The sequence below is a fragment of the Gopherus evgoodei genome, chromosome 9, assembly GCF_007399415.2.
Source record: "Gopherus evgoodei ecotype Sinaloan lineage chromosome 9, rGopEvg1_v1.p, whole genome shotgun sequence".
NCBI classification, from domain to species: domain Eukaryota; kingdom Metazoa; phylum Chordata; order Testudines; family Testudinidae; genus Gopherus; species Gopherus evgoodei.
In genome coordinates, this window is record NC_044330.1 from 51153735 (window position 1) to 51179312 (window position 25578).

Below are 25578 nucleotides of genomic sequence, written 5' to 3' on the forward strand. Positions count from 1 at the left end.
AAAAAACTAATCATTTCCCATAACTGGAGTTCACATCTTTATTTTATTTAGATTTTACATTGCACCTGTCACCAATTCCTCTTGATGCATACAAAATCCCAAAATAGGTGAAACCTGTCTGAAGGGTCTATAACCATGCAGGACGCAGCACTGCGGCGCCCCCTGCTGCTTGTCTCAGGGGATTAGTTCATCTAGCCTCCGGAGCACCCTCTGCAGGCCGGTGTCCTGCTGCTGCTGGCCCCTGTGTCCCTCCCAGAACCTGGTGCCCTGTTATCTGGGGTGCAGCCCCCTGGCCATATACCCTTCAGTCTCAGTGTCTCCCCTCCCAGGGGAACCCCCATCCTCTACCCCCACCTTGCCTCAGTATATGGCTACTGCCAGTCATCATCTAGCCCCTGTGCTCTGGGGCAGACTGCAATATCAGCCTACTCATCACTAGCAAGGTTGGATTTGGACCTGCTGCCTTTGCCTATCCCTGGGCTGCCCTCTGCAACCCCCAGTACCCGTTGGCCTTCTGCTAGGCCACAGCCTGGGGCTTTCCAGGCTGGAGCCTCCCCAGCTCCTCTGTCTTTCCCCAGCCCTGCTCCACTCAGGTTCCTGCAGCCAGGTCCATCTCCCTTTACAGCTGGAGAGAGACTGCCTCTGCTCCTGGCTTCCCTGGCCTTTATAGGGCTATCTGAGGCCTGATTGGGGCGTGGCCCAGCTGCGGCTGCTTCCTCAATCAGCCTAGTAGCTGCTTTCCCTGCCACTGCCCTCTCCCAGGGCTGTTTTAAGCCCTTCAGCGCAGGAGCAAGGTAACCACCCCACTTACAGGGTCATTTAAGAAGCTTCCTGTGTGGGCCAGCAGACTGAGAGAGAGATGGAGGTGCCAGTAAAGGATCTCCACAGTGGGCTATGGAGAGAGGCTTAGCAGAATTGGGAAGCACTTGTGCCAGAAGGGACCATAGGGACAAGCCACTGTACTGTAACTGGAGACTAAGGGCTTGACTACACAAACATTTAGTTCACAGCAAGCTGGGGTGCAATCTGCCCATACTAGCCTGCTGTGGTCTAAGGGCAGCTCTGCATTACAGGAACTGCAGCATGAGAGCTGCAGTAGCGCAGACACTTCTTACATTGACAGAAGGGATTTTTCCTTTGACGTAGGTAATCCAGTTCCACAAGCAGTAGATCAACAAAGAATATTTCTGTTTACCTAGCCATGTCTAGAAGTGGTGGTTAGGTCAGCTTAATTGCAGTGATCTGGGTGATCTAAATTTTAAGTGTAGACCAGGGATAACTGTCTGTGTGAACCCCACAATAACAGTTCATTATTGTCAGTGGGGCCATAGAATAATACCTAGCTCTTATATTGTGCTTTACATCAGTAGATCTCAAAGTGCTTCACAAAGGAGGTCAGTATCATTATCCCCACTATACTGATGAATAAATTGAGGCATAGATGAAGTGACTCACCCAAGATCCCCATCAGGCAAATGACAGAGCTGGGATTTGAACCTAGGTCTCATGAGTTCCAGTCCAGTGCCTGGCCACCAAGCCACACTGCCTCTGTGAGCAGTTCTGTCCACCAAGGGGTTCTTCCTCTGAAGCAGCTGGTTCTTTCTGCTGTCAGACAGGATATTTGTTAGTGGACACTTGATTCAGTCTGGGATGTCTGTTCCTGTGGAATGTGTCCCGAGTGCACAAGGGAAGGAAAATCCACTGTAAGGATTATTATAGAGTAATTGTCAAAGAAAGGAAATTACCAGATAAGTAAATCTGTTCAATTCTTCCCTGGATTGAGTCTCAGCTAGCTAGCCCTCCTCTACATCCCAGTCTTCACTGGATGAGTTGTTCTACTGCACCAGCAGAGTTGGAAGAGATGTAAATATAGACCTAGATGTCTTCCTGCTGAGAACACTGCAAACTAGAATACCCTTACCCCTGTTCCCAGCAGCAGATTGAACAAGATGGGTAATGACTTTAGAGGATAGTATTGGGCTATTGCACATTTCTGTTCCAAGAGCTCTCTTACAGAAAGGAACTGAGCTATTTGAGTGACGTTATCAGCCCCAGCTTGATTCCTCCCTGAGATCAACAATGGCTCAGGATCAGGGTATGAGGGAAGCTGAACTTCAACAGACACCAGGAGGCAGTTGTTCAGCATCTGAAGGCTATTTACCTGTAACTATTGTTCTCAGAATATATTGCCATCACAGTTTCACACTCATTATCTCCCATCTTTGAAATTCTTGCTTCTGAACAGGCTGTCATGAAATGAAGGGGCATGGTCTGTATGTGCAAAGCATTATGGATGCAATTTCTGTCAAAAGATGTGATTCTTTTGTGGCTCTCTTTGCTTTTAGTGACTCTGGGTTTGTACAACTCTTGATCTAAGGGTGTGAAAATGTGGAGGCATTTTATATACTGGGAACTATTGTTGTAGGTGAGCAGCCCTGTTTTTCTTAATTGAAAATCAACAGGAAAACCTCCCTTTTCAGTACCATGACATTATTGTACTTAGCCTTAATCAGACTTCTTAGTTTTAATATTATCACATTTTAGAAATTTATAGTGAAGTTTCTTTTCTTCTTTTTACAGTTGTGGCCATTTGTACCACTCACTCTGTCTGCTGAGTAAAGAGTGTGGCATAGAAACCAAGGGACAGATGAGATGGACTTGCTATAAATGCAACTCGAGTAACAAAGGGGGAAAACTGAGTGAGAATTTCTCAGAGTTGAAAAAGGGAAATGGTGCATCTCTGGCACAGGTAAGATTCATGGGAGGGTTTGTCCCTGAGTGCTAACAGGCTGAACTGTCTTTGTTGTCTCTAGATTATTAGTGAATTTCATCTCATTTTTGTAGCTTAGCATCATTTACAGAGATGAACACTATAAGAAAGGAGGCTGAGGTCCCACAGAGTGACATCCTGGTAGATACATTTCCTGTTTCATCTGCTATGTGGGGGACTGGAACAGGCCTGGGGGCAGTTTCTTTTAGATTAATGTTAACAGTGTTTTGTATAGGCTCACTAGCAGACCTGCTATTGACCTGTTAGATACGGGAGAGTCTTTGATCCTCCTTCCCAGGAGACAAGATCTTCTGTCCACCTCCTGCACCCTACTCCAAACTGAGCCTGACCATTTTTCTGTGGTGGGAAACTAAGAAAATCTAGATGATGGTAGTGGCACCAAACTCAGAATAGTAGGAAATTACTGATGATTAGCTATAATACATCAGTGCTGTCAGTTTGCATCAAGCCAATAAGAAAATCGACATCTGGTGGAAGTCTTTTTCAACCTAATGCAGCCAGAAATAAACTGTGACCATGCAAACTCCTACTTTCTCCTGGGCTTGATACCACAAATTGCAAGTAAAAATAAATAATGGATGCCTTGCCAAAATGTCTCCTCTGAATTATGCATCTCAGAGAGCAGAGTTTCCCTTTGAATGTTACAGAGAGGGTGGAGATACGGACTTTTCCCTAAATACGTCTAGATATTTTGTGCATTTGCTTTGTTTATAATAAATAAAACATAAAATAAAACATCCTACCACATACACAAACCATTAGTGCATTTCCACTTCTGAAAGCAAAGTAAATCAGTGACTGAGTACATTGTGATGGTGTTTTGCTCATATTATTTTCTAGGAGATTACTTCATCTTCTGCCAAATCAATTCTGATCAAGGGATAGCTAACAGCATTAGTCATCTTCCATCAGCTTTTTTTGGGGGGTGAGAGGGGGAGAGATTTCCTGCTAGAAGGCAAACTTTTAAGAAGTAATCTCTGAGGAATACAGAGAGAACAGTGCAGCTTCAGCAGTCATACTATATTAGTCCTTTAAATGGGAACAGAAGATCTTCCGTAGCCTTGAGAATTGATAAATTTTTTGGCCCAAACTTATTTACAAATTTTATCAAATGAAAAGTATGCAGCTTCTATGTAGTATATATTGTGGAAGAGCAGTAGAGAATCCATAATTAAGGCTTTCTCGGCTTCTATTGTAAGCCATATGTTATAGCTCTCTAATTTTTGATTGAAGTCAAGATATTAATTTGAAAATCTGGTTAACAGAGCTATATTACTTTTTTCTGTTATTTCAAAAATTAGAAGATTAAAAATGTACTTAGATTAATTGCCATAACTCAGGTTACTGAGGTTACATTTTAAATCAATATCTCATGAATTTTTGACCACTAATTTCTCAAAAAACGATTAGTTTAAAAAAGAAAGCTGTGTCACCTATCTATACTGGTCTGCGGGCACTCAAGCAAAGGCTAATCTTTTGTGGGGTGTGTGTGGAGAAACTTCATCATTATGGAATGGATCTGTTAGTGAAAAAGAAACAAACCCCAACAGAGCAGCTAGCTGAGGGATGGGACAGGGCTGAGCTGGAAAAAGAGGCAAAGCTCAGTGAGCCAGGTGGAGGGTGTGAAGAGCTGTTTAGCACTGCAGGAGCAGCAAGTAGGAAAGCCCTTCACATTTCCCTGCTTTCTGGAGCCAGTGGTCTTTGAGGAAGTGCCCTTTAGCTCTTCTCTCCTCCTACCAGGGCTGGCTCTGGCTTATCAGAGCCCTGAGAGCCCCTCTTCTTCTCACTCCCGACTGCTCTTCATGTCCCCAGGCTCTTCACTCAAGTTTGTGATGTTTATCATTTAAATGCATAACAAACGTTTAAGTTGTGGCACTTCAATATTTTAACCATGTACAATTTTAATAATTTTATTTACAAAATATATTAAAACTGTATTTACATCTAAACAATAAAATTGCCAATACAAATGCTCTGTCCCCTAAAGAAACTTAGGGTATGGCTACACTATGAACTTGGATTGAATTTATAGAAGTCGTTTTTTTAGAAATCGTTTTTATACAGTCAATTGTGTGTCCCCACACAAAATGCTCTAAGTGCGTTAAGTTGACAGACTGCGTCCACAGTACCAAGGCTAGCATCAACTTCCAGAGCATTGCACTATGGGTAGCTGCAAGTAGCTATCCCGCAGTATCCGCTGCCCATTGGGATTCTGGGTTGAGATCCCAATGCCTGATGGGGCAAAAACAGTGTCGTGAGTGGTTCTGGGTACATGTCGTCGTCAGGCCCCCCTCTCCCTCCATGAAAGCAACAGCGGACAATCGTTTCGCACCTTTTTTCCTGGGTTGCCTGTGCAGATGCCATACCACGGCAAGCATGTAGCCTGCTCAGCTCACCATCACCATATGTCTCTTGGGTGCTGGCAGACATGAGACTGCATTGCTACACAGCAGCAGCTCTTTGCCTTTTGGCAGCTAACAGTGCATTACAATTGGTAGCCATCGTCGTCATGTTCCTGGGTGCTCTTTTAGTCGACCTCAGTGAGATTGGTCAGGGGCGCTTGGGCAAACATGGGAGTGATTCGGCCAGGTCATTTCCATTTTCTACCGAGCACCCAGGAGATGATGATGGCTAGCACTCGAACTGCACCATCTTCTGCCGAGCAGCCATGAGATGATGATGGCTAGCAATCGTAATGCAGCATCTTCTGCTGAGCACCCAGGAGATGAGGCTAGCAATCATACTGCACCATCTGCTGCCAGCCTAAGATATAAAAGATAGATGGATCAAAACAGGAAATTGACCCGATTTGTTTTGTGAAATCAATGGCCTGCTAAACCCAGGGTTTTGAGTTCATTCCTTGAGGGGGGCCATTCTGTGTGACAGTTGTTTGTGTTTCTCCTTGATGCAAAGCCACCCCTTTTGTTGATTTTAATTCCCTGTAAGCCATGTCATCAGTCGCCTCTCCCACCATCAGAGCAGTGGCAGACAATTGTTTCTCGCAAAACCAGGCGAGGAGGCGACGGCAGCACGGTGACTAGAGGGACATGGTCATAGACTTCTCACAAAGTATGGGACAGGCAGTGTGCCCCGGCAATGTGCACATCATGCTGATGAGCTCTGCATGAGCTCTGCAAACACACTGGCCAAACAGGAAATGAAATTCAAAAGTTCGTGGACCTTTTTCTTGTCTACCTGGCCAGTGCATCTGAGTTGAGAGCGCTGTCCAGAACGGTCACAATGGAGCACTCTGGGATAGCTCCTGGAGGCCAATACCGTTGAATTGCGTCCACACTATCCCAAATTCAACCCGGCAAGGCCGATTTCAGCGCTAATCCCCTCGTCGGAGGTGGAGTAAAGAAATAGATTTAAAGAGCCCTTTAAGTTGAAAAAAAGGGTTTCGTTGTGTGGACGGGTCCAGGCTTAAATCAAGGTAACGCTGCTAAATTCGACCTAAAGTTGTAGTGTAGACCAGGCCTTAGAATCCTATAACAATGACTACTCAGCAGCATTTAATTATGTAAGAGATTAACTCAGCTTGCCATCAGTCAAAGCAACAGAAAAGCCCCTTTCACTCTCCTTTAAAACACTGGTAAACTTCAGTGGGGCATGGGAGGGGTGGCTTGAAGAGTGTTCAAGGGGTGGGAGAAGGAAGGTTTCTTCTTTGAGTGGTGTCCCTGTGGGTGCTCCACTCTAGGTTTCGGTGCATCCCTGTGCCGGAGATTGGAGATTTCTTGTAGCAGCACTTGGTCAGGGGAAGGGCATGCACAGGAGTCATCTTGTGCAGCCATTGGTACCTCCTGTAGCATGCGTTACCCGACTGTCCCCTCAGTTTCTTCTCAACCGTCCTTGGCTGCAGACGGAGGTCCACGGCAGTGCTCTTTGATACTTTTGAAGAAAAAGAAAGTTACAAGTTACATAGGAACTTCTTTTTAGTCTATATATAATTACATAGTTTTGTTAGTTCCTCTTAGAGAGTTTTCTTAACCCCTCCCCCCCCCCCCAAAAAAAAGTAAAAGGGAAGAAAGAAGACAACTTTTTCTCTCCTTAACTCCCCGTTTGGGAACAGTTTCTACAATTTATCATTACAATTAACTCCCACCCTTATCTCTCAAGAGGCAGGAGATGCTTAACTGCAGTCATGCTGGGCTCAACAGGATTTAAAAAGTGTGACTTCTGCCATGAACTGATGCCGGTCTCTGACAGCCACACATCCTGTATTCGCTATCTGGGAGAAACTCGTATCTCCCACAAATGCATACATTGCACCGACTTAACAACAAGGGCAAGATGTGACAGGAATCGCTGCTTGAAAATGCTTCTGCTGGAGAAATCCCTCCAACTTCCGCAAGAGACATCCTCCGGGGAGTTTCATGAACCGAAATCCCTGAGCTCTGATAAGGCTCCAACTTCCATAACTGCCAGGAAGCAAGACTCGACTTCTCCAGCAAGGATCTCTCAGAAAAAGAGAGCTTCCGCAGCGAGGTCTGTACCCTCAGTGCTCCCCTCAACCAGAGTGAGCACTTAGGAGGCACTGGGCTTCTCCGGCACCATTCCTCAGCAGACCCCTGCGGAGCCCCAATGCGCTGCACTGGTGTTGAGACGTCAAGTCTTCTCCACAGCACCAACTATCCCGGTGCAGAGTGCGGCACAGGCAGTGGCATTGCGATCAATGCTGCTGCCACTGGCACCAACCCAAGACTTGCTGCTTCCTAACAAGCCAAATCCAGCACTGGTCAGCGCTCCAGTGGTCGACCACAAAGCAGGACCAACGTAACTTCTGCATCCTGCAGACATAACAGTTCCTTCGGTACCGCAGTCACCACTGCTTGGCACCGAATACACCACGAGCTCCATAGCATGGTACCACCCTTCATCTCCTGCACCACTCTCCATGCATAGTGGCGAGGAAGGAGATGTGCACGACCACCGCTTCTCCTCTTAACGTTCATCCCCATCACAGATGAGACCTACATGGAATGCTGTGAAGCCTAAGCCTCATCCCTCTGAGCATTCACAGCCCTGGTATGCACAGCACTGGCCTTACCCTTTACCACCTTACCCCATGCAATGGCCACAATGGGGTCTTTGGCCCACATACCAGAACCCCTCTTCTGGTCCCCCTTCCCTAGCAACAAGAGGTTCCAGAGTACACCCATCGTTACCACACAGAGAAACCTCTGACCCCCCTGAGAGAGAGAAGAGGAAGAAATACTATCTCAGGCAGACCTGGATGATTCACCACCTGCCCCATGCTCATCTTCCGCATCAGATGAAGCGGTGACACCATCTGCAACTATGACACCAAATGACCTGAAACAGTTCCACGAACTCTTCAAAAGAGTAGTAAACAGCCAAGAAATTGCCTTACATGAGGTGCAGGAGAAACAACATAAGTTGTTAAAAAATCTTACAACTGGCATCATTGACCAAGATTGCCCTCCCCATGGATGAGGCTATAATGGAGCCTGCAGAGGTAATATGGCAAACACCGGCATCAGCACCATCCACCAACAAAAGGGATGACAGAAAATACTTCATTCCAGCCAAAGGCATGGAATTTTTGTTTTCACACCCTCAAGCCTGTTCTCTGGTAGTAAAAGCTGCTAATCAGCGCAGTAAACAGCCTCATTTCCACTCCTCACTGCAAGATATAGAACATAAGAGACTGCACCTCTTTGGCTGGAAAATTTACTCTTCGGTCACCCTTTTTCTCTACCTGCAAATTACGACTACTCTAACTATAGTAAAATACAAGAGCTTGTGGAGGACCTCCCTGAGCATAAATGTCCTAAGCTCAACGCAATTATCAACGAGCGTCAGTTAATAGCCCACACAGTGCTTCAAGCTTCAATGGGTGTAGCAAACACCAGCTGCCTGAAGAACCGCAACAGCTGTGGTTATGAGAAGAACATCATGGTTGCGGGCTTCAGGAATTCCAAAAGAACTACAACTAAAAGTGGAGGATCTCCCCTTTGATAGGGATAAACTATTCTCATCTCAAACAGACAACGTCCTCCATACCGTGAAGGCCTCCTGAGCGATGCTGCGTACACTAGGCATACACCCACCGCCTGACAAACGCCCTCACTTTACACCATACCAGAGGTCACAAGACACCTCGTTTAACAGTCAACAACAACACTTCACTCAGAACAGACCCAAACAAAGGGCTCAGAGACAACAAGGTCCACAGAACCAGGCCTCGTCCACCCATCCATCTACATCTAAGCCACAATTTTGAAGTCTTGGTCGAGGGTATGCACGATCTCCCCACACCTCTAGCGCCATCCCACAATTTTTGGTCACTGCCTATGCCCATTTTACCATGCCTGGGCTGCAATAACCGCAGATCGATGAGTTTTGGATATCATACAATCTAGCTACACCATTCCTCTCACAGCCAACCTCCCTACCCTCCCTCCTTCACCATCCCTCTTCAGGGACCCCTCTCATGAGCACCTTCTGCAACAGGAAGTAGACCACCTCCTACTGCTGGGTGCTGTGGAGCACCTCCAAGATGCATACTTCCATATTACAATACAACCTGCCCGCAGACAGTTCCTGAGGTTCATAGTAGGACCCAACCACTACCAATACAGGGTCTTCCCTTCAGACTGTCCGCTGGTCCCCACGTATTCTCAAAAATGCTCGTGGTAATAGCAGCACATGTAAGACACAATGGAGTCATTGTGACATGCATCTGACGAAGCATGACATTAATCTGATGAAGTGGGTATTCACCCACGAAAGCTCATGCTCCAAAATGTCTGTTAGTCTATAAGGTGCCACAGGACTTTTTGCTGCTTTTACAGATCCAGGCTAACACGGCTACCCCTCTGATAATGGAGTCATCATCTTCCCCTGTTTGGACGATTGCCTTCTCAAGGGTGCCAACCAACAAGAAACGGCAGGCATGCTGAAGACCACAATAGACCTGTTTCACCAAATAGGTCTACAGATAAACAAAAAGAAATCCACCCTGGAACCAACCCAGCAATTGGAGTTTTTCAGAGCCAATCTAGACTCCATACAAGCCAAGGCAATATTACCAAATCACAGATTCACCACATTGATCAATCTTATTTCCACGGTGAACATCAGCCCACAAACTTCAGTGAGGATGTGCCTTCAGATTCTGGGACATATGGCAGTTACGACTTTCATAGTAAAGTATGCCAGATTCCATATGTGCTGTCTGCAGCACTGGTTGAGCATGGTCTATGCACCCAGTAAACACTCTCTCAACAGACGTGTGACACTACCACCAAGGGTTATCCTCTTTCTACAGTGGTGGACACAGCCAAGGAATGTATGCTCCAGGATTCCCTTTCAACAAGCCCCTCCCCCCCCCATCAGTGAGTATTACAACAGATGCCTCCCTGATAGGTTGGAGTGCCCACTTGGGTCACCACAATGTACAAGGCAAGTGGTCTGCGACGGAAACCTGACTACATATCAGTCTCCTGGAACTCCAAGCGGTACACAACACATGCCAACACTCCCTCCCACTCATACGAGAAACCTAAATCTCTATTCTCACCAACAATAGGATGTGCATGTTTTACATCAGTCACCAAGGAGGAGCCAGGTCTCACTTGCTATGCATAGAAGCCATGAATTTATGGAACTTCTGCATCCTAGGAAGAGAGACTGAAGCCTGTGCCCATCCAAGCCCTGCTGCCCCAGGGGTGGGTGCCAAAACCAAAGTCTGGGTGGTGGGGCTTGGGCTTCAGCTTTAGCGCTGGGCGGTAGGGCATGGGCTTTGGCTCTAGGCCCAAGCAAGTGTAAGCTAGCCCAGACAACCCATTAAAATGGATTCGCAACTCACTTTGATGTCCTGACCCACAGTTTGAGAACCGCTGCCTTAGGCTGAATGCTGGGGTTTATACACATTTCATCTACCATTGTTTTTTACTTTAATTTCATATTGAATAAAGCAGTGTTTTCACAGGGATTTATTAGTTTGGTAAAGCCCTAATGATAGTTTGATTATTATGGATTGGTGAGAGCCATTTCTTAGTTAAGGTGGCAACTGAGTTTCTACTCTGAACCTGATTTTTTGCCTCCCTTTGAGATCCAAAACCAAAAATATCAGCGTCTGTCAAGATAAAATGTTTCTACCATATTTGAATGAATTGAACACAAACAGAAAATAAAACTGCGTTTACTGGACTCATCCAGTTGTGATCTAGTGCCCAGAACCAAACATAAAGTTCCAGAACTCTTTTAAAAATGTGGTTTTAGGTAATGTCAGAAAGTCATGTTGGCTCAAGTGGTATTAAAACAGAGTTTTGATTTAGTACAGCCTGACATTTTGATTAAAAAACTAGAAAGATATCAAATTAACATGGCCCACATTAAATGGATTAAAAGCTGGCTAACTGATAGGTCTCAAAATGTAATTGTAAATGGGGAATCATCATCGAACAGTTGTGTTACTAGTAGAGGCCCACAGGGATCAGTTCTTGACCCTGCACTATTTAACATTTTTATCTATGATCTTGGAAAAAAGCATGAAATCGTTACTGATAAAGTTTGCAGATGACACAAATATTGGGGGAGTGGTACATGATGAAGAGGGCAGATAACTGATAAGAGGGATTTAGATCACTTGGTGCAATGAGCACAAGCAAACTGTGTTTTAATAGGGCTAAATTTAAATGTGTACATTTAGAAACAAAGACTGCAGGCCATACTTACAGGATGGGGGACTCTATCCTGGGAAGCTGAGACTGAAAAAGATTTGAGTGTTGTGGTGGATAATCAGCAGTTCATGAGCTCCCAGTGTGATATGTTGGCCAAAAGATGCATGTAGCAGAGTGGATCTCTGCTCCAGCACTGAAGGGGTTAAAACAGCCCTGGATAAGGGGCTGGGGCTGGAGAAAGCAGCCTTTTAGGCTGGGCTGATTGGGGGAAGTGGCTGCAGCTGGGGCCACGCCCCAAACTGAGCAACAGGCCCTTATATAAGGCAGAGAAGCAAGGAGCACAGACAGTCTCCCTCTGCCTGTAGAGGGAGAAGGGCCTGGCTGCTGAGAAACCAGACAAGGTACCTAGCGTGGAGCAGGGCTGGGGAAAGGCAGTGGAGCTGGGGAGCTCCTACCTGGAAAGCCCCAGGCTGCGGCCTAGGATTAGGCCAGGAGGTACTGGGGTTGCAGGGTGCATCCCAGGGGTAGGCGAAGGCAGCAGGTCCAAACCCTTTTGCTGATGATGAATGGCTGATACTGCAGTCTGCCCCAGGGCGTGGGGCTAGACAATGACTGGCAGTAGCCAATACTGAAGCAAAGTGGGGATAGAGGGTGGGGGGTTCCCAGGAGGGGGAAACCCCAAAGAGAAAGGGGTCACTGCCGGGGGGCAGAACCCCACGTAAAAGGGGCACCGGGGTCCAGGGAGGGACACGGGGCCAGTAGCTGAGAACAAGGCAGATCACCGGCCTGCAGAGGGCCCTCCGAACTGGAGTTTGAGATCCCGAGGACGACCAGCAGGAGGCGCCGCAGGGGTGAGCCCACCCGTTTACAATGCATAACCAGGGGAATCTTGAGTAAGAGTAGAGAGTTATTTTGCCTCTATATTTGACACTGGTGCTATCTCTGCTGGAATACTGTGTGTAGTTATAGTGGCCACAATTCAAGAAGGATATTGATAAATTGTAGAGGGTTAGAAAACATGCCTTATAGTAATAGACTCAAAGAGCTCAATTTATTTAGTGTAACAAAGAGAAGGTTAAAGGATATCTTGATTACAGTCTATAAATATCTATATGAGGAACAAATATTTACTAACGGGCTCTTCAGTCTAGCAGAGAAAGGTCTAACATGATCCAATTGCTGGAAGTTGAAGCTAGACAACTTCAGACTGGAAATAAGATGTAATTTTTTAAGTGAGGGTAATTAACCAGTGGAACAACTTACCAAGGGTCATGGTGAATTCTCTATCACTGACCATTTTTAAATCAAGATTGGATGTTTTTTAAAATCTACTATAAAAATTATTTTGGGGAAATTCTATATCTTGTCGTGTTCAGGAGGTCAGACTAGAAGATCACAATGATCCCTTCTGGCCTTTGAATCTATGAATCTCAAAGCACCAGACTACTGGAGGCCACTGCTCTCACATCTTAAGTGTCACTAGCCCTTTATTTTCCCTGAGGGAGATAGTTTGTGGTACGAATCAATTGCTGGGGAGGCTTGTCAATAGAAAGAGGAGAATTTTCCATCATAACTGAAGTCAAGGTGGATTTTCAGAAATAGTGTTGGGTCAGCCTGGGCACTCTCTGGAGTCGCGCCTTCATGGCCCCTAATATAGAGCCCTGTTCACCCACCACCGTTCATTTCCTTCTTACCACCAGTGACAAAGGCTGGCACTTCCCTTAGTTCTTGCTCGGCAAATTCATTCTTTATCTAGTTGTATATAGTTAGTGTCGAGTTTGTTGGGGGTTTCCCCCTCCACTCCAGTTCCCAGAACCGTGGTATGCTGCGGTCCCTGGGTTTCAAAAACTGTAGCCTGCACCAAGCGCATGCCAAAGAGTGACCGACACTCGTCATGTCTACGGTGCCTGGAGGAGACCCATCAGAAAGATCATTGTGAGATCTGACGCGAGTTCTGTCCTAGAACTCTTAAGGAAAGGGAACAGCGGCTCAAGGTGATCCTCATGGAGACAGATCTATGCCCCCACTCTGACCCAGGCTCGGGAGACCCGACCCCTGATGCGCTGTGATCGGTACCGAGAAAGGACTCCTTCCGAGATGCTTGGCACCAACATGGCTCCTCGCAGAGTCTGCCTGATAGTAGACACCATTCCTGCTCGTCAGTGCCTCAAAAAAAGAAGACGCCGGATGATCGCTCTCCTCCAGCTAAGCCGTGCAACCCCAGGTAGGCCACTCCTCCAGATCCCCTTCTGGGGCCGTGTCAACTCGCGTCCAAGTGTTGGCAGTCAAGTCCAGCCCCCCCCCCCCAATCACCAGTGCCTACACAGCACCTGCAGCTGCAGCCCCTGTTAACAGCGGAAGCGTACCAGACTGCTCAGGACTTCCTCCATCTTACAGCACCATTCTCACCTGCCAGGGAGGAACACTTAGCACCATTAGACTCGTCCCATCCTCTCATGCATTCAAAGGGGAAGTTGGCTATGATGTCAAGGCGCTCCCCCTCACTGTGTCCCTTGGTGCCTACCCGCTCGGACAGAGAGCCTGCCCACTCCCTGAGCTCTCGATGTTCGAGACACTGAGGATCGGCTCCTCCATGGTCTTCAGTGTCAAGAGGCCTCGGAATCAGAGTCTGACTCCTATCACTCTGGGAGGAGCAGAAGTCGCAGATTGAGGTTGAGGAGAGAGCCTCAGGGGTGACCGCCGCAGTGGCAGAATCCACCTCAGTGGCCCTTCTAGACCCCCTGGGCTTTTCACCAAGGCCAGGGAGGAACCCAGGGTCCCCATTCTGCAACGTCTTCTGTGGCCTCTGCTGCTTTTGTTCCACCTTCCACTGCACATGCCTTTGGCACCTATGATCCCAACGCCGCTGCCTCCGGCTCAGTCATCGACTCTGGCACAGTGCTCTGCTCTGACCTCGGCACAGCCCTTGATGCATCAACGCACCCATCTCCCATGCCTGCACCGTTGTCAACCTCGATGCAGGCACCAGCACTGGGCCCCCCACTTCCCGTAGCTCCTTTGAGCGTGCCAATGCAGCTCCCTCCCATAGTGCTGACGCCGGCACCAACTTGTGCTTTGACATCCACGGTCCCGGCACCATCAACAGCACCACTGCCTCCAGTGCTGCCGAGAGTCACGTGACCCCTCGGGGCAGATGGTAGGGAACTTCCACTCCCAGTACATGCTTCCTCCTCTTTGTCACCAGACGAAGCATTTGGCGAGGATGGCCATAGCCCCTGCGTAAGAGAACAAGAGAGTGCTACAGCAGTTGCTATGTAGGGCTGCCCAGGGTCTGGGCATCAAGGCCGAGAAGGTAGTAGAGGAGGCTGATTCCATGATGGACATCCTAGCACCCTCCGGACCATCACGTGTTGCCCTGCCACTTATAAAGACTATTGTGGACACCACTAAGACCCTGTGGCAGACACCAACTTCCTTGCCACTGACTGCCAGGCGCAACGAGGAGTGGCATTTTTGCCCTCCAGAGAATTCTAACATTTATACTCCCGCCCAACTCACTGGTGGTCAATGCAGCTAACCAGCTTGAGAGACAGTGCTTCCAAACACCCTCCCCAAAGAACAGGGATGCTAAACACCTAGACCTTGTGGGGCGAAAGGTCTACTCGACAGGTGGTTTGCAACTCCGTATTGCTAACCAACAGGCCATTGTAAGCAGGTACTCATACAATACCTGTGCAGCAATGGCAAAGTTCACGGAGCTTGTCCCTTCTGATTCCCGGACTGAGTTCACAGCCTTGATGGAGGAAGGGAAGCTAATTTCCCGGGCTTCCCTTTAGGCTGCATTAGATGCTGCAGATGCCGCCACTAGAGTGATGACGACAAGGGTAGCTATGAGGCAGGGTGCTTGGCTCCAAGTTTCAAGGTTACCCTACAAGGTCCAGCAAACCATTCAGGACCTCTCATTTGAGGGTGAGACTCTATTTTCAGAAAAGACACACAAGCAGCTGTACAGCCTGAAAGACTCTTGAGCCATCCTCAAATCCTTGGGCCCGCACACCCCCACCATGCAGCAGAGACATTTCCGCCCACAACCTCCCCAAACAGCCCTGCGACCCTAAACCAGCCTTTTGAAGGTGCAGTCGAGGACAGCACACCGGATCACAGACTGGATCTAACCCGCCTTGCCTTTTCCTCCCGACTGTCCCCTTTTTACCGTGCATGGTCCCGTATAACCTCAGATCACTGGGTGCTTTGCACAGTAGAGAGGGAATACTCCATCCAGTTCTGTGCCCTCCCCCCCTTCCACCCTCCTTTCCCGTCCCTCTTCAGGGATCCTTCTTATGAGCAATCACTCCTATAACTAGGGGTGGTGGAGGAGGTTCCTCTGGAATACAGGGGTGAGGGCTTTTGTTCGTGGTATTTCCTAATACCAAAAGTCAAAGGGGATCTCGGGCCTATCCTGGACCTCCACAAGCTCGACAAGTTTGTGAAAAAACTCAGGTTCTGCATGGTTGTCTTGGCCTCCATCATCCTTTCACTAGATCCAGCAGACTGGTATGCTGCCCTCAACTTGGAGGACGTGTATTTTCACAGGTACAGGTGTTTCCGTACCTTGACAACTGGCTGATCAAAGGCCACTCCAGGACACAAGTGGAAACTCAGGTCATGTTTATCAGAGCCACCTTTTGAGAACCTAGGTTTTCTCCTAAACAAAGCAAAATCGACTCTGTCCCCCATCCAGAGGATAGAATTTATAAGGGGCAGTACTGAACTCAACCCAAGCCCAGGCATTCCTCCCGCATGCGAGGTTTCAAGCCCTCAACAACGTGATCCAGGGAGTCATGCAGTTTCCCACCACTACCACGAGAAACTGCCTAAAGCTTCTTGGGCACATGGCAGCCTGTATGTATGTGGTACAACACGCCAGACTCGGGCTTCAGCTGTTCCAGTCTTGGCTAGCATCAGTCTATCGACCAGCCCTGCACAATTTGGACAGGATCATGACTCTGCCTCGCCCCATCCTCAATTTGCTCCAGTGGTGGACCGATGCCCAGCAGGTGTGCTCAGGAGTCCCCTTTGCTGCCCCACAGCTGTCCCTGTTGTTGGTGACAGACGCATTGGACTTGCGGCCATGTACCTTGCCAAGTGGAAGAGATTTTCAATCTGGCCGGTGCAGCGTGACTTGCCCCCGACGCTAGCCTCAGTGCCGCACATTCTGGAGTATCTTCTATATCTGAAGCAGGAAGGTCTCTCATTGCCTTCTATAAGAGTGCACTTGACTGCCATCTCGACATGCCATTCGGGCGTACAGGGCCGCTCGGTTCTTGCTAACTCCATGGTCCGCTGCTTCCTAAAGGGGTTCGACGGGTTGTACCCCCATGTCCGCCAACCGATTCCTGCCTAGAACTTCAATTTGGTCCTCTCTGTGCTCATGGGGCCACCCTTTGAGCCTTTAGCAACATCTCCCTACTCTACCTCTCCTACACAGTTATGTTCCTGGTGGCACTAAGCTCGGCCAGTAGGGTGTCTGAGCTCAAGGCCCTGACTTCAGACCTGCCCTACATCGTGTTCTTTAAGGACAAAGTTCAGCTCAGGCCCCACCCTGCTTTCCTCCTGAAGGTTGTGTCGCAGTTCTATATCAACCAGAACATTTTCCTCTCGGTTTTCTACCCTAAACCTCATTCTAACTCCACATCCTGGATGTCCGCAGAGCGCTGGCTTTCTGCATCAAGAGAACAAAACTGTTCAGGAAGTCAGTCCAGCTCTTTGTGGCAGTGGCGGACAGGATGAAAGGTCATCTAGTTTTGGCCCAGCGCATTTCATCATGGATCATAGCCTGTATCAGTGAATGCTACAACCTGGCAGTGCTCCAATCAGTGGCTAGCTCTGACCCCACATCCTAAATTTGGCTTGGGAGTCACCTGATTGGAATGGACATGAAAAAGCACTCGAAGAAAAAAACAGTTACTCACCTCTCATAACTGTTCTTCGAGATGTGGTGTTCATGTCCATTCCAATACCCACTCTCCTAGCCCTCTGTCAGAATAGCCAGCAAGAAGGAACTGAAGGGATGGTGGGTCAGCAGACCTCTATAGTAGGCGCCATGGAGGTGCGACTCCAGGAGGTGCCAAGGCCGACCCAACGGATGCTGCTAGGGGAAACATCTTCTGGCCAATGTGCACGTACGTGCGCACACACCTGATTGGAATGGACATGAACAACACATCTCGAAGAACAGTTATGAGAGATAAGTTTTTTCCTGATGCACTTAAAAATGTTGTATAATTGTCCTTGTCCAGGATGATAATTTTATTTTGTTATTTATTAATTTATTAATGCAAGGTAGTAACACACATTAATTTCACCATAAATTCTTTTTTTAATCCAGTGGATCAATGGTATCTATACCATTGCTCTAAACATGTGCAAAAGCCTAACTTATAAGTAATTACTACACCCAAACAGTAAAAAAACATTCATAAATATTTGATTACGGTACTTAAAAAAGAGCTAAAACCAGGGGTGCTTTGACCTATGTTAGTCAGCTCCAGTTTTGTCAGGCAGGAGGTACACTAGACCCTCGCTAGAATGCACATCTATATAGCATGAATTCGCATATAACGCGGTCACGGCCATGGATCCCAAATTTAATTACTTTAATTGCAATTCATTTTAACGGGGTACTGTGCATGGATCCAAATCTCACATTCTAGCGAGGGTCCAGTGTATTAGCAATGAACCTTTTAAGAGTTCACCCTTTTATAGCCTTTAACAAACAAGGGATGTCATCACCTGTTGCCAGCGTGGCTAAAAAACAGTTTTTGGCGGTTTTGAGATCACTGAGTTCAGCACACACACTTCCTTATTATTAACAATCTCTGATCATTGGAGCCTCCTCTTCTTTCTGTCTTATCAGGTACCTTTCAGGTCCAGTTTTTCTAATTAATTCACATGCTTTCAAGGCCTTCCCACAACTGCTAATAGGCCTGCACTTTACATAACCACTCCTACAGAAACATATTAAGCTAATTTAATCCTTTATCCTTCTTAAACTAGAAAACACACATTTTTCTTCATTCCTACAGTCCTTACCCCATTTGTTCAGTGCTTCACCAGTGCTATCTCATTAATCCTACAGAGCTCAGAAAGTCTTACATTTTAATACAGCAAAAGATGTAAGCTGGTATATCTTGACAGTATCTGAGAGTGCAGTTGGCCAACTGCCAAAGACACTAGTATTTTCTGGCTTTCTGAGAATTGAAGCATTTTAGATGTTTAAGATGTCACTTTTTCTTATGATCTTCACAATTTTAGATAGTATCTGCAGTAACAATAGGTAGGTTTGAGATTACAGAGCAGAAATAACAAATCTTTGTCTCTCTCTAAATGGCAGGTTTCTATGTCAAAAATAGTGTGGCTAAAAATGTGATTGCGTTCTCTGCCTCTGCCTTGGTATCCCCTAAGAAGTCTAAAAGGACAAAAGAAAAGAATAAAGGGGACAATCAAGCAGAGCTCCGCATTTTTTAGTTCCAGGAAGTGGAGCATTTCTACACAAAAGCTTTTTCCGTCTTTGCAGATATCAAGGAAAAACCCTAAGTTGTGCAAGCCCAAACAAGTTACTACTTCTGTTCACTTACAAACACCAGCACTCTTCTACTCACTTTATCTTGTTGTAAGAAAAGAGCAGAGTCACAATTTGTCATGGGAGTCAAGTTGTCAGCAGTAATATAATTAAAGTAGGCTTGCTTCTGGGGATCCCAGGAGATCAAGAGGGTTACGTCATAGGTCTTCATTAGGTTGAGGATAAAGATCTCATCACTCCATATCTCACTGTGACCATAGGGCTTGGCAGGTAGTGGTGTGCTTGAGGCATGCATATGTATTGTGACATCCTAACATCTTTTTGTCATGTTGTGACACCCATAATTCAGTGTGTGTTGCACATTCCTCCCTAGTGGCTGATCCACAGAACTTTGAGTCTCCTCCAGCTAGAATCCTTAGTCTTTTGAACAAGTGGTGGTGGCGGCTCATGCTTTTATCACTGAAAGCCCTAGATTAAAAACCCAAGTGGCAGCCCAGTGGCATTGGTTACTGTCACACCCAAAGTGTGAACGTGTCTCACTAAGTCTCCACACCCTGTCATCTGGTGTTGCAGCTGGAGCATGTGCCTGTCCAGTGACAATCACACACAAACAAGGCAGTTCTAAACAATAAGTTCTTGAGGTTTCATTGGCACATTAGCATCTCTTACTGAAATGATGCTTTTCATACCATCCCAGTGATCATGGGCAAACCAGTAGCCTGCTCTGTCCAGCTTTGTGCTTTCAGGTTTTTCTCTCATCTCCTGGGAGCACTGTGGAAGCAGCATGCCCAGCTTCTGGAGGAGAGTTCATTGACTTAAATTCTGTCATCAACATTCTCATCCCTTCCTTTATTCCTCTCCTTAATCTCTCCTGTGGCTCTTCCCCTCACAATACAAACACACTTTAGACCAGCATATCTCAAATTCGGCCACCAGGGGCTTTTCTTGCGGCCACAGCCTCCTGGACAGTGATGGGGAGGGGGCAAAGCAGTGGCTCCTCCTCCAAGGCTGCCAGCAGGGGTTGGGTCCTGCCCCCCTCTGGAGAGACAAATGCTGGAGGAGCAGGCTGCTCGTTCCTCACGTTCCTTGATGTCCCATCCATCGGCCTCCCACGGCCCTCACTGCCTCCTAGCCCCCCCCCATTCTCCCCATTGCCTCTGGCCCCCACTGCCTCCCTACCCACATCTCCATCCATGGCTTAATTTGTCCCTGAGCTTGTCAGGGCTAAGTAAGTCTGCTGCTGTGAAAAGTGATATTTTTATGTGGTGTTAATCACTTTTCACACCAGTAGACTTACTAGCCAGCAAATCTTAAAAAAAAAAAAAAAAAAAAAAAAAGCAACCATAAAAAAGATAGGACAAGCACCTTATTTGTGTTTCTATTCTGTTTAGGTCCAGTAAAGAATAGAGACAACTGTACATTATTTTTATTATTGAGTCTGCAAAAAATCCCCACATAAATAAATTGGAATGGTTTGAGCATGTATATGTGCATATTTATTTCTTTGTCTTTCCTAAACTTAATTAGGAATTTTAGTTAAAATTGTAACAGTGGCCACCAGCAAGAGTTGGTGGCTACACTCTGAGGTCACCAAAAAATTTGTCCTGAGAACCCCTGCTTTAGACTCCCATCTCAACAAACAAACAAAAATAAACCACCACCACCACCACCACCCTTGGCCCTATTTGCCTCTCCAACTACCGCCTCCCTCCCTTTTCCCTTTCATCTCTAGGCTCACTGAACATGCAGTTCACAATCGCTGTCTGGAGTTCCTCTTCCAGTTCCATCCTAGACTCTCTTTACTCCAACATCTTCCTCTTGCACTCCACTGAAACTGCTCTTGTGAATGTCTTGCCCTCTTCCTAGCCAAAGTGCAGACTTAGTACTCCATCCTCATCCTCCTTGACCTGTCAGCTGTCTCTGATACTGTTGATCATGCTTTTCTTGAAGTCTTGTCCTTCCTTGTCGTCACCTAATTATTCTCCTACCTTTCTAATTACCCCTTCAGCATGTCCCTCAGAGGATCCTCCTTATCCACCCATCAGCTTTCTGTGGGTTTTGCAGAGGGCTCTGGCCTGGGTCCCCTCTCTTTTTCCTTGTGCACCTTATCTCTGGGTAATCTCTTCCACAAACATACATTCAACTACCATTTCTGTGCTGATTATTCACAGATCTACCTCTCTACTACACACTTGTTTCCGTCTGTCCAAACTAAAATCTCAGCCTCTCATATCTCTGACATCTCGTGGATGTCTTGCCATCAGTGCAAGGTCAGTGGCTAAAACAGAGCTCCTAATCTTTTTCCCCAAGTCCTCCATGCTGCCTCCTTTTTTGATCACTGGCGCACCACCACCATCCTGCCTGTTACTCAAGCCTGTAACTTGGGTGTTTTCTTTGACTCGGACTGCTCTCTACATCCTCACATCCAGGCTGTCTAATCTTTTTTCTAATTTCTGCATAACATGTCTAAATAAAGCCTTTTCTATCCATCCACACTGCTAAAGCTCTCTTCATCTTGCATCTCTATTACTGCAACATCCTTCCCTCTGGCCTTGACAAATGCCATCTTGTCCTGCTCATATCCTGAAGAAGAGGTCTGTGTAGCTCGAAAGTTTGGTTGAACAGAAGTTATACTAATAGAAGATAGGACCTCACCCACTTTGCGTCTCTAATATCCTGGGACCAACACGGCTACAGCAACACTGCAAACTGCTCAGATCCAGGCAGAATGTTGTTGTAAAGATCATTTTCCTAAGCTTCACTACGATCATGTCACCATTTTTGCATCTCTTCTCTGGCTCCTTCTCTCTACTGCATCAAATACTGCCTGTATTCACTTTCAAGATCCTTCCTGTTCAGCCCTACCTTATCAAGATATTGACGCTTGCCTCCAACTGTCCAGTGAAGTCAGCCTCCACTGCCCACTTGTTAATTTTCAAACAGGTACCTGTGTGCTTTCTCCCATGCTGCCCCTGACGCTTGGGAGATGCTCCACATAAACATCCACAAAACTAGCTTGTTATCCTTCTTCAAATCTCTCCTCAGAACTCAAGTCCTTTACCGCAGAGCCTACAGAAAACTTGTCAATAGTTAAACCACTGATGTGCAGAAATCAATGCCAATCATGCTGACTCCTTGTGATCCTTATTTGTATTTCGCTCAGTAGGTCTCTTTTGTCTGCAGTTTCTAGGTTGAAGAGGCTGTAACAATGTGGTTGTAGTTGGAGTCACCAAGCATCTCTACTAGTTTGAAGGGGGTGGAAACAGGCCAGATCTCTCCAGCTGGGAATTCCCTCACCACAGGTGGGCAGAGAGCGCTTCATCTCTGGCTCCATGCTGCCCACATTTTGCAGCCCCGGGCATAGAAGTACACTGCACTCCAGCAACTCCTAGCTGAGGCATGGTCCCTTGGGGACCATCACCAGCCAACTGCTGTAATCTATATCAGGGCCATTGCAGAATCAGCTCCAGAATCAGGGATTCTCAACCAGCTCCATTGCAGCCTCCTGCCTCCCACCCCAGCAGAGACAGGATACAGACTTGAAGGTGTAAGGATTCCAGGCTAGGGTGTGGTGGAATTGTAAACCAAGGACTTAATCAGGCCTCGCCTCACCTCCCCCTTCTGATTAGCATACTCTCGTTCCTGAATGGATTGACTGACTGCCTCTGCAAGTGGCACTTTGGGAATAGCATGATACCCTTTGTCACCATATCAACTAACCAGTGTTTCAATCTTTGTGGAAGGTACGGCTCCTGGAAGCAGTACCTCTGTGGGTTATTAATCACACCACAAGATCTAAGTACCCCTACTCATATCTACTGTATGTTGCTGCTCTACTCTGGCCCTAACTGGTGATGGGTTGTGCAGTTGTGGAATCAAGTATAATTGCAGGTTTAGCATAGAGTGCTAGAGGAAAAACATACAAAAAACATTCTACAGGAAATAGCCTAGCCTTCATGGTGACCTCGCCTTGATGAGCACTATCACCAGAGAAAATGGGGAGCCTGGAATTGAAAATATGGAACAGAGAATTTGTTTTTCCTCCTTTTTGCAAAATCAGCTAGACCTTTTAAACACACCACTGACTCAACTAGCACTGTTCTGGATCATTTCTAGGCTGCAGAATCCTTTCTAAATGGGAATATATATGTTGTTGAGTTCACATGGAGGTGCTAAGTGGGCAGTAATTAGCTGCCCAGCCCGCCCATGGCATTTGAGGCAGAAAGTACGTTTCAATATGAAACTAGATGTTTAACCTCTGTGCACCAACGCAGGTCTCAGACTTGCGAAGATAGACTTGCTAAGAGAGACTCCCTATCACAATGAAAAACATTCCTTTAGTTATGTGGTTAAAAAAGGAAAAGGCCCCACATCACTTGTTTCCAAGACAACAGGAAAAGTTGCCTGCAATATTTCAACTCATCAACCCTGAGAACAATCTGATAGTTACATACAGACAAGTGGAGAAATGGTAAAATGGATGCAATTATGTCACATTTTCTTGTCTTTGAATGACTGAGAGGAGTGTATGATCAGCTTTCCTTGTTATCCTTTCTTTTCCTCTACAAGTAGCATAGGTAATTAGTAAGCTTGGCAGAATTCTTTTTTTTATAATTTTGAAGATATTATTTTTAAGCATTCTTTCAGTTCTTACCAAATAAAATTTTCACACTTGTGCACAATTAATGGGTTTTAAGTATTTTTTTCTATTTTTCACAGTGCTGGGAAATTATGGGGGAGGGGTCAGATAATAGGAGAAGGTCAGACAGTAATTATTTAATGACAGTAGATGTTGAAATTCAAAAAGCTAAAACTTTACAACTATTAAACAGAAATTATCGACATCCCATCAAAATATACAAAGTAAATCTCCTTAAATCAAATTCTGCTAAGTTCTCAAGCAGCATTTTTCTTTGTAAATTTCAGTTAAGGATGGAAATTGTGGTGAAATTGACATTTACTAATTAAAAATCTAATTCTTCCAAGCCTAGTCATTACTGAAGAGAAACACCGCTACATAACATGTCTGTCTAGAGTAGATGTGTAAACCCTACTTTTTAAGGGTCTCTTTATTTCTAAATTTACCTTGATCAAAAAATATTCTGTAAAGTGTGCAGCAAATTAAATCTATTGGTTCCTTGACCAACAGTTATTGATAGTAACATTTTTACAGTGTAAATAGTTACATTTCGAACATGAAGGACAAAGGAAATGAGTCAAAAATATATCATCAGTTTCAGTTTGTCACCAGATTATAAAACAACACTGTGGCATGAGTGATCTATTATAGGTCTTAATCTGCAGTGTTAGGGTATGTCTACACTGGAAACTTCAAAGCGCTGCCATGAGAACACTCCCACGGCAGCGCTTTGAAGTGCGAGTGTGCTCCTGATAATCCACCTCCATGAGGGGATTAGCTCCGAGTGCTGGGAGTGTGGCTCCGAGTGCTCAGAGTCTGTCTACACTAGCGCTTGAAAGTGCTCAGACTTGCTGCACTGAAGAGGGTGATTTTTCACTCCCCTGAGCTAGCAAGTTAGAGCGCTATAAAATGTAAGTGTAGACATACCCTTAGAATTCATCAAGGAACAGAATCAGTCTCTTGAAGGCAGGTTTGTTCAGAATTCAGACCTCTTCACCAGCTTAATGTGGTTCTTCAGACAGCAATACTGTTCATCTAGGATTTCACATCTCTTTCAGCCAACGATTGCATTGTGCTTGTAGGTGGCAATTCATCCCCAGCTGTTCATCACAGAGCAAGCTGAAATGAATAAGCTGTCTGAGTGTGATAGTGGCAGCTCTTACATGCATACAAACATCCTGTCCTGTCCACTGCTTCTCTCAGAGCAGGTGTGGAGCAAAGTAAATATAAAAACACACAATAACAAAATATAATGGGAGACAGGAGAACAGATGAAAGCGAAAAGGAAAATAAATCTTAAGGGTTCAGGAAAACCAATGAGAAGAGAAGATAGGAAAAGATTGTAAAAGAGACAAAAGGACACAGAGTAAAAGAAATTTAGACATTTATGATTGTGATGGAGGCAGGTATAGTGTAGTGTTCAGGAGGCTGCCATGTTGGCACAAGTTATACAGTGAGTAATAGAACACTGTCAACAGTAGAGGGCATTGTACTAACATAATACAACATGGCATTTCAAGGAGATGGAATGCAACAGTAGCTAGGGGCTTCAGTCTGCCTGCCCTATTAGCATCAGGAATAGTTCTCCAGTGTTGGGTAGTGCTGTGTGCATGAGTGGTACCTGCCCTCCAGCTGCGCCTCAGTAGTTAGTGCCCCAGCCTCTGACCGAATGGAATTCTTTCTTTCCCAAGGTAGATTTTGGGCCTTTTCCAGGCTTAATTGACTTTGCTAGAGGGTGCTGGGGCCTTCTCTCCTCCCCTCATTGGGTAGTAGGCCAAGTTAGAGGCCGAGGAGACATGTCCTCAGGCAAAATGGCAATTATGTCCTGCAGCACACTTTCTCCAGCAGGCACCTGGCCTTCATGCTCCTCGGGAGAAAGGGAAGGGTTGGCCTCCAAGAGGATGTTACAGGAGTGGCTAGATGTATCTGGGCAGGTGAGGTTCCTACACTTTGAGGT

At 46.3% G+C, this 25578-nt stretch overlaps 1 protein-coding gene across 4 annotated transcripts in view; it reads left to right on the forward strand.

Annotated features, from left to right (window-relative positions):
- VPS8 (VPS8 subunit of CORVET complex) overlaps positions 1 to 25578 on the forward strand; it is a 245348-nt gene that overhangs the window by 209191 nt on the left and 10579 nt on the right. For all 4 annotated transcript variants that reach the window (XM_030576520.1, XM_030576526.1, XM_030576525.1 and 1 more), the window contains one exon: positions 2581 to 2749. In XM_030576520.1, coding sequence (XP_030432380.1) covers positions 2581 to 2749 — 169 coding nt within the window. The remainder of the gene's footprint in view (positions 1 to 2580; positions 2750 to 25578) is intronic.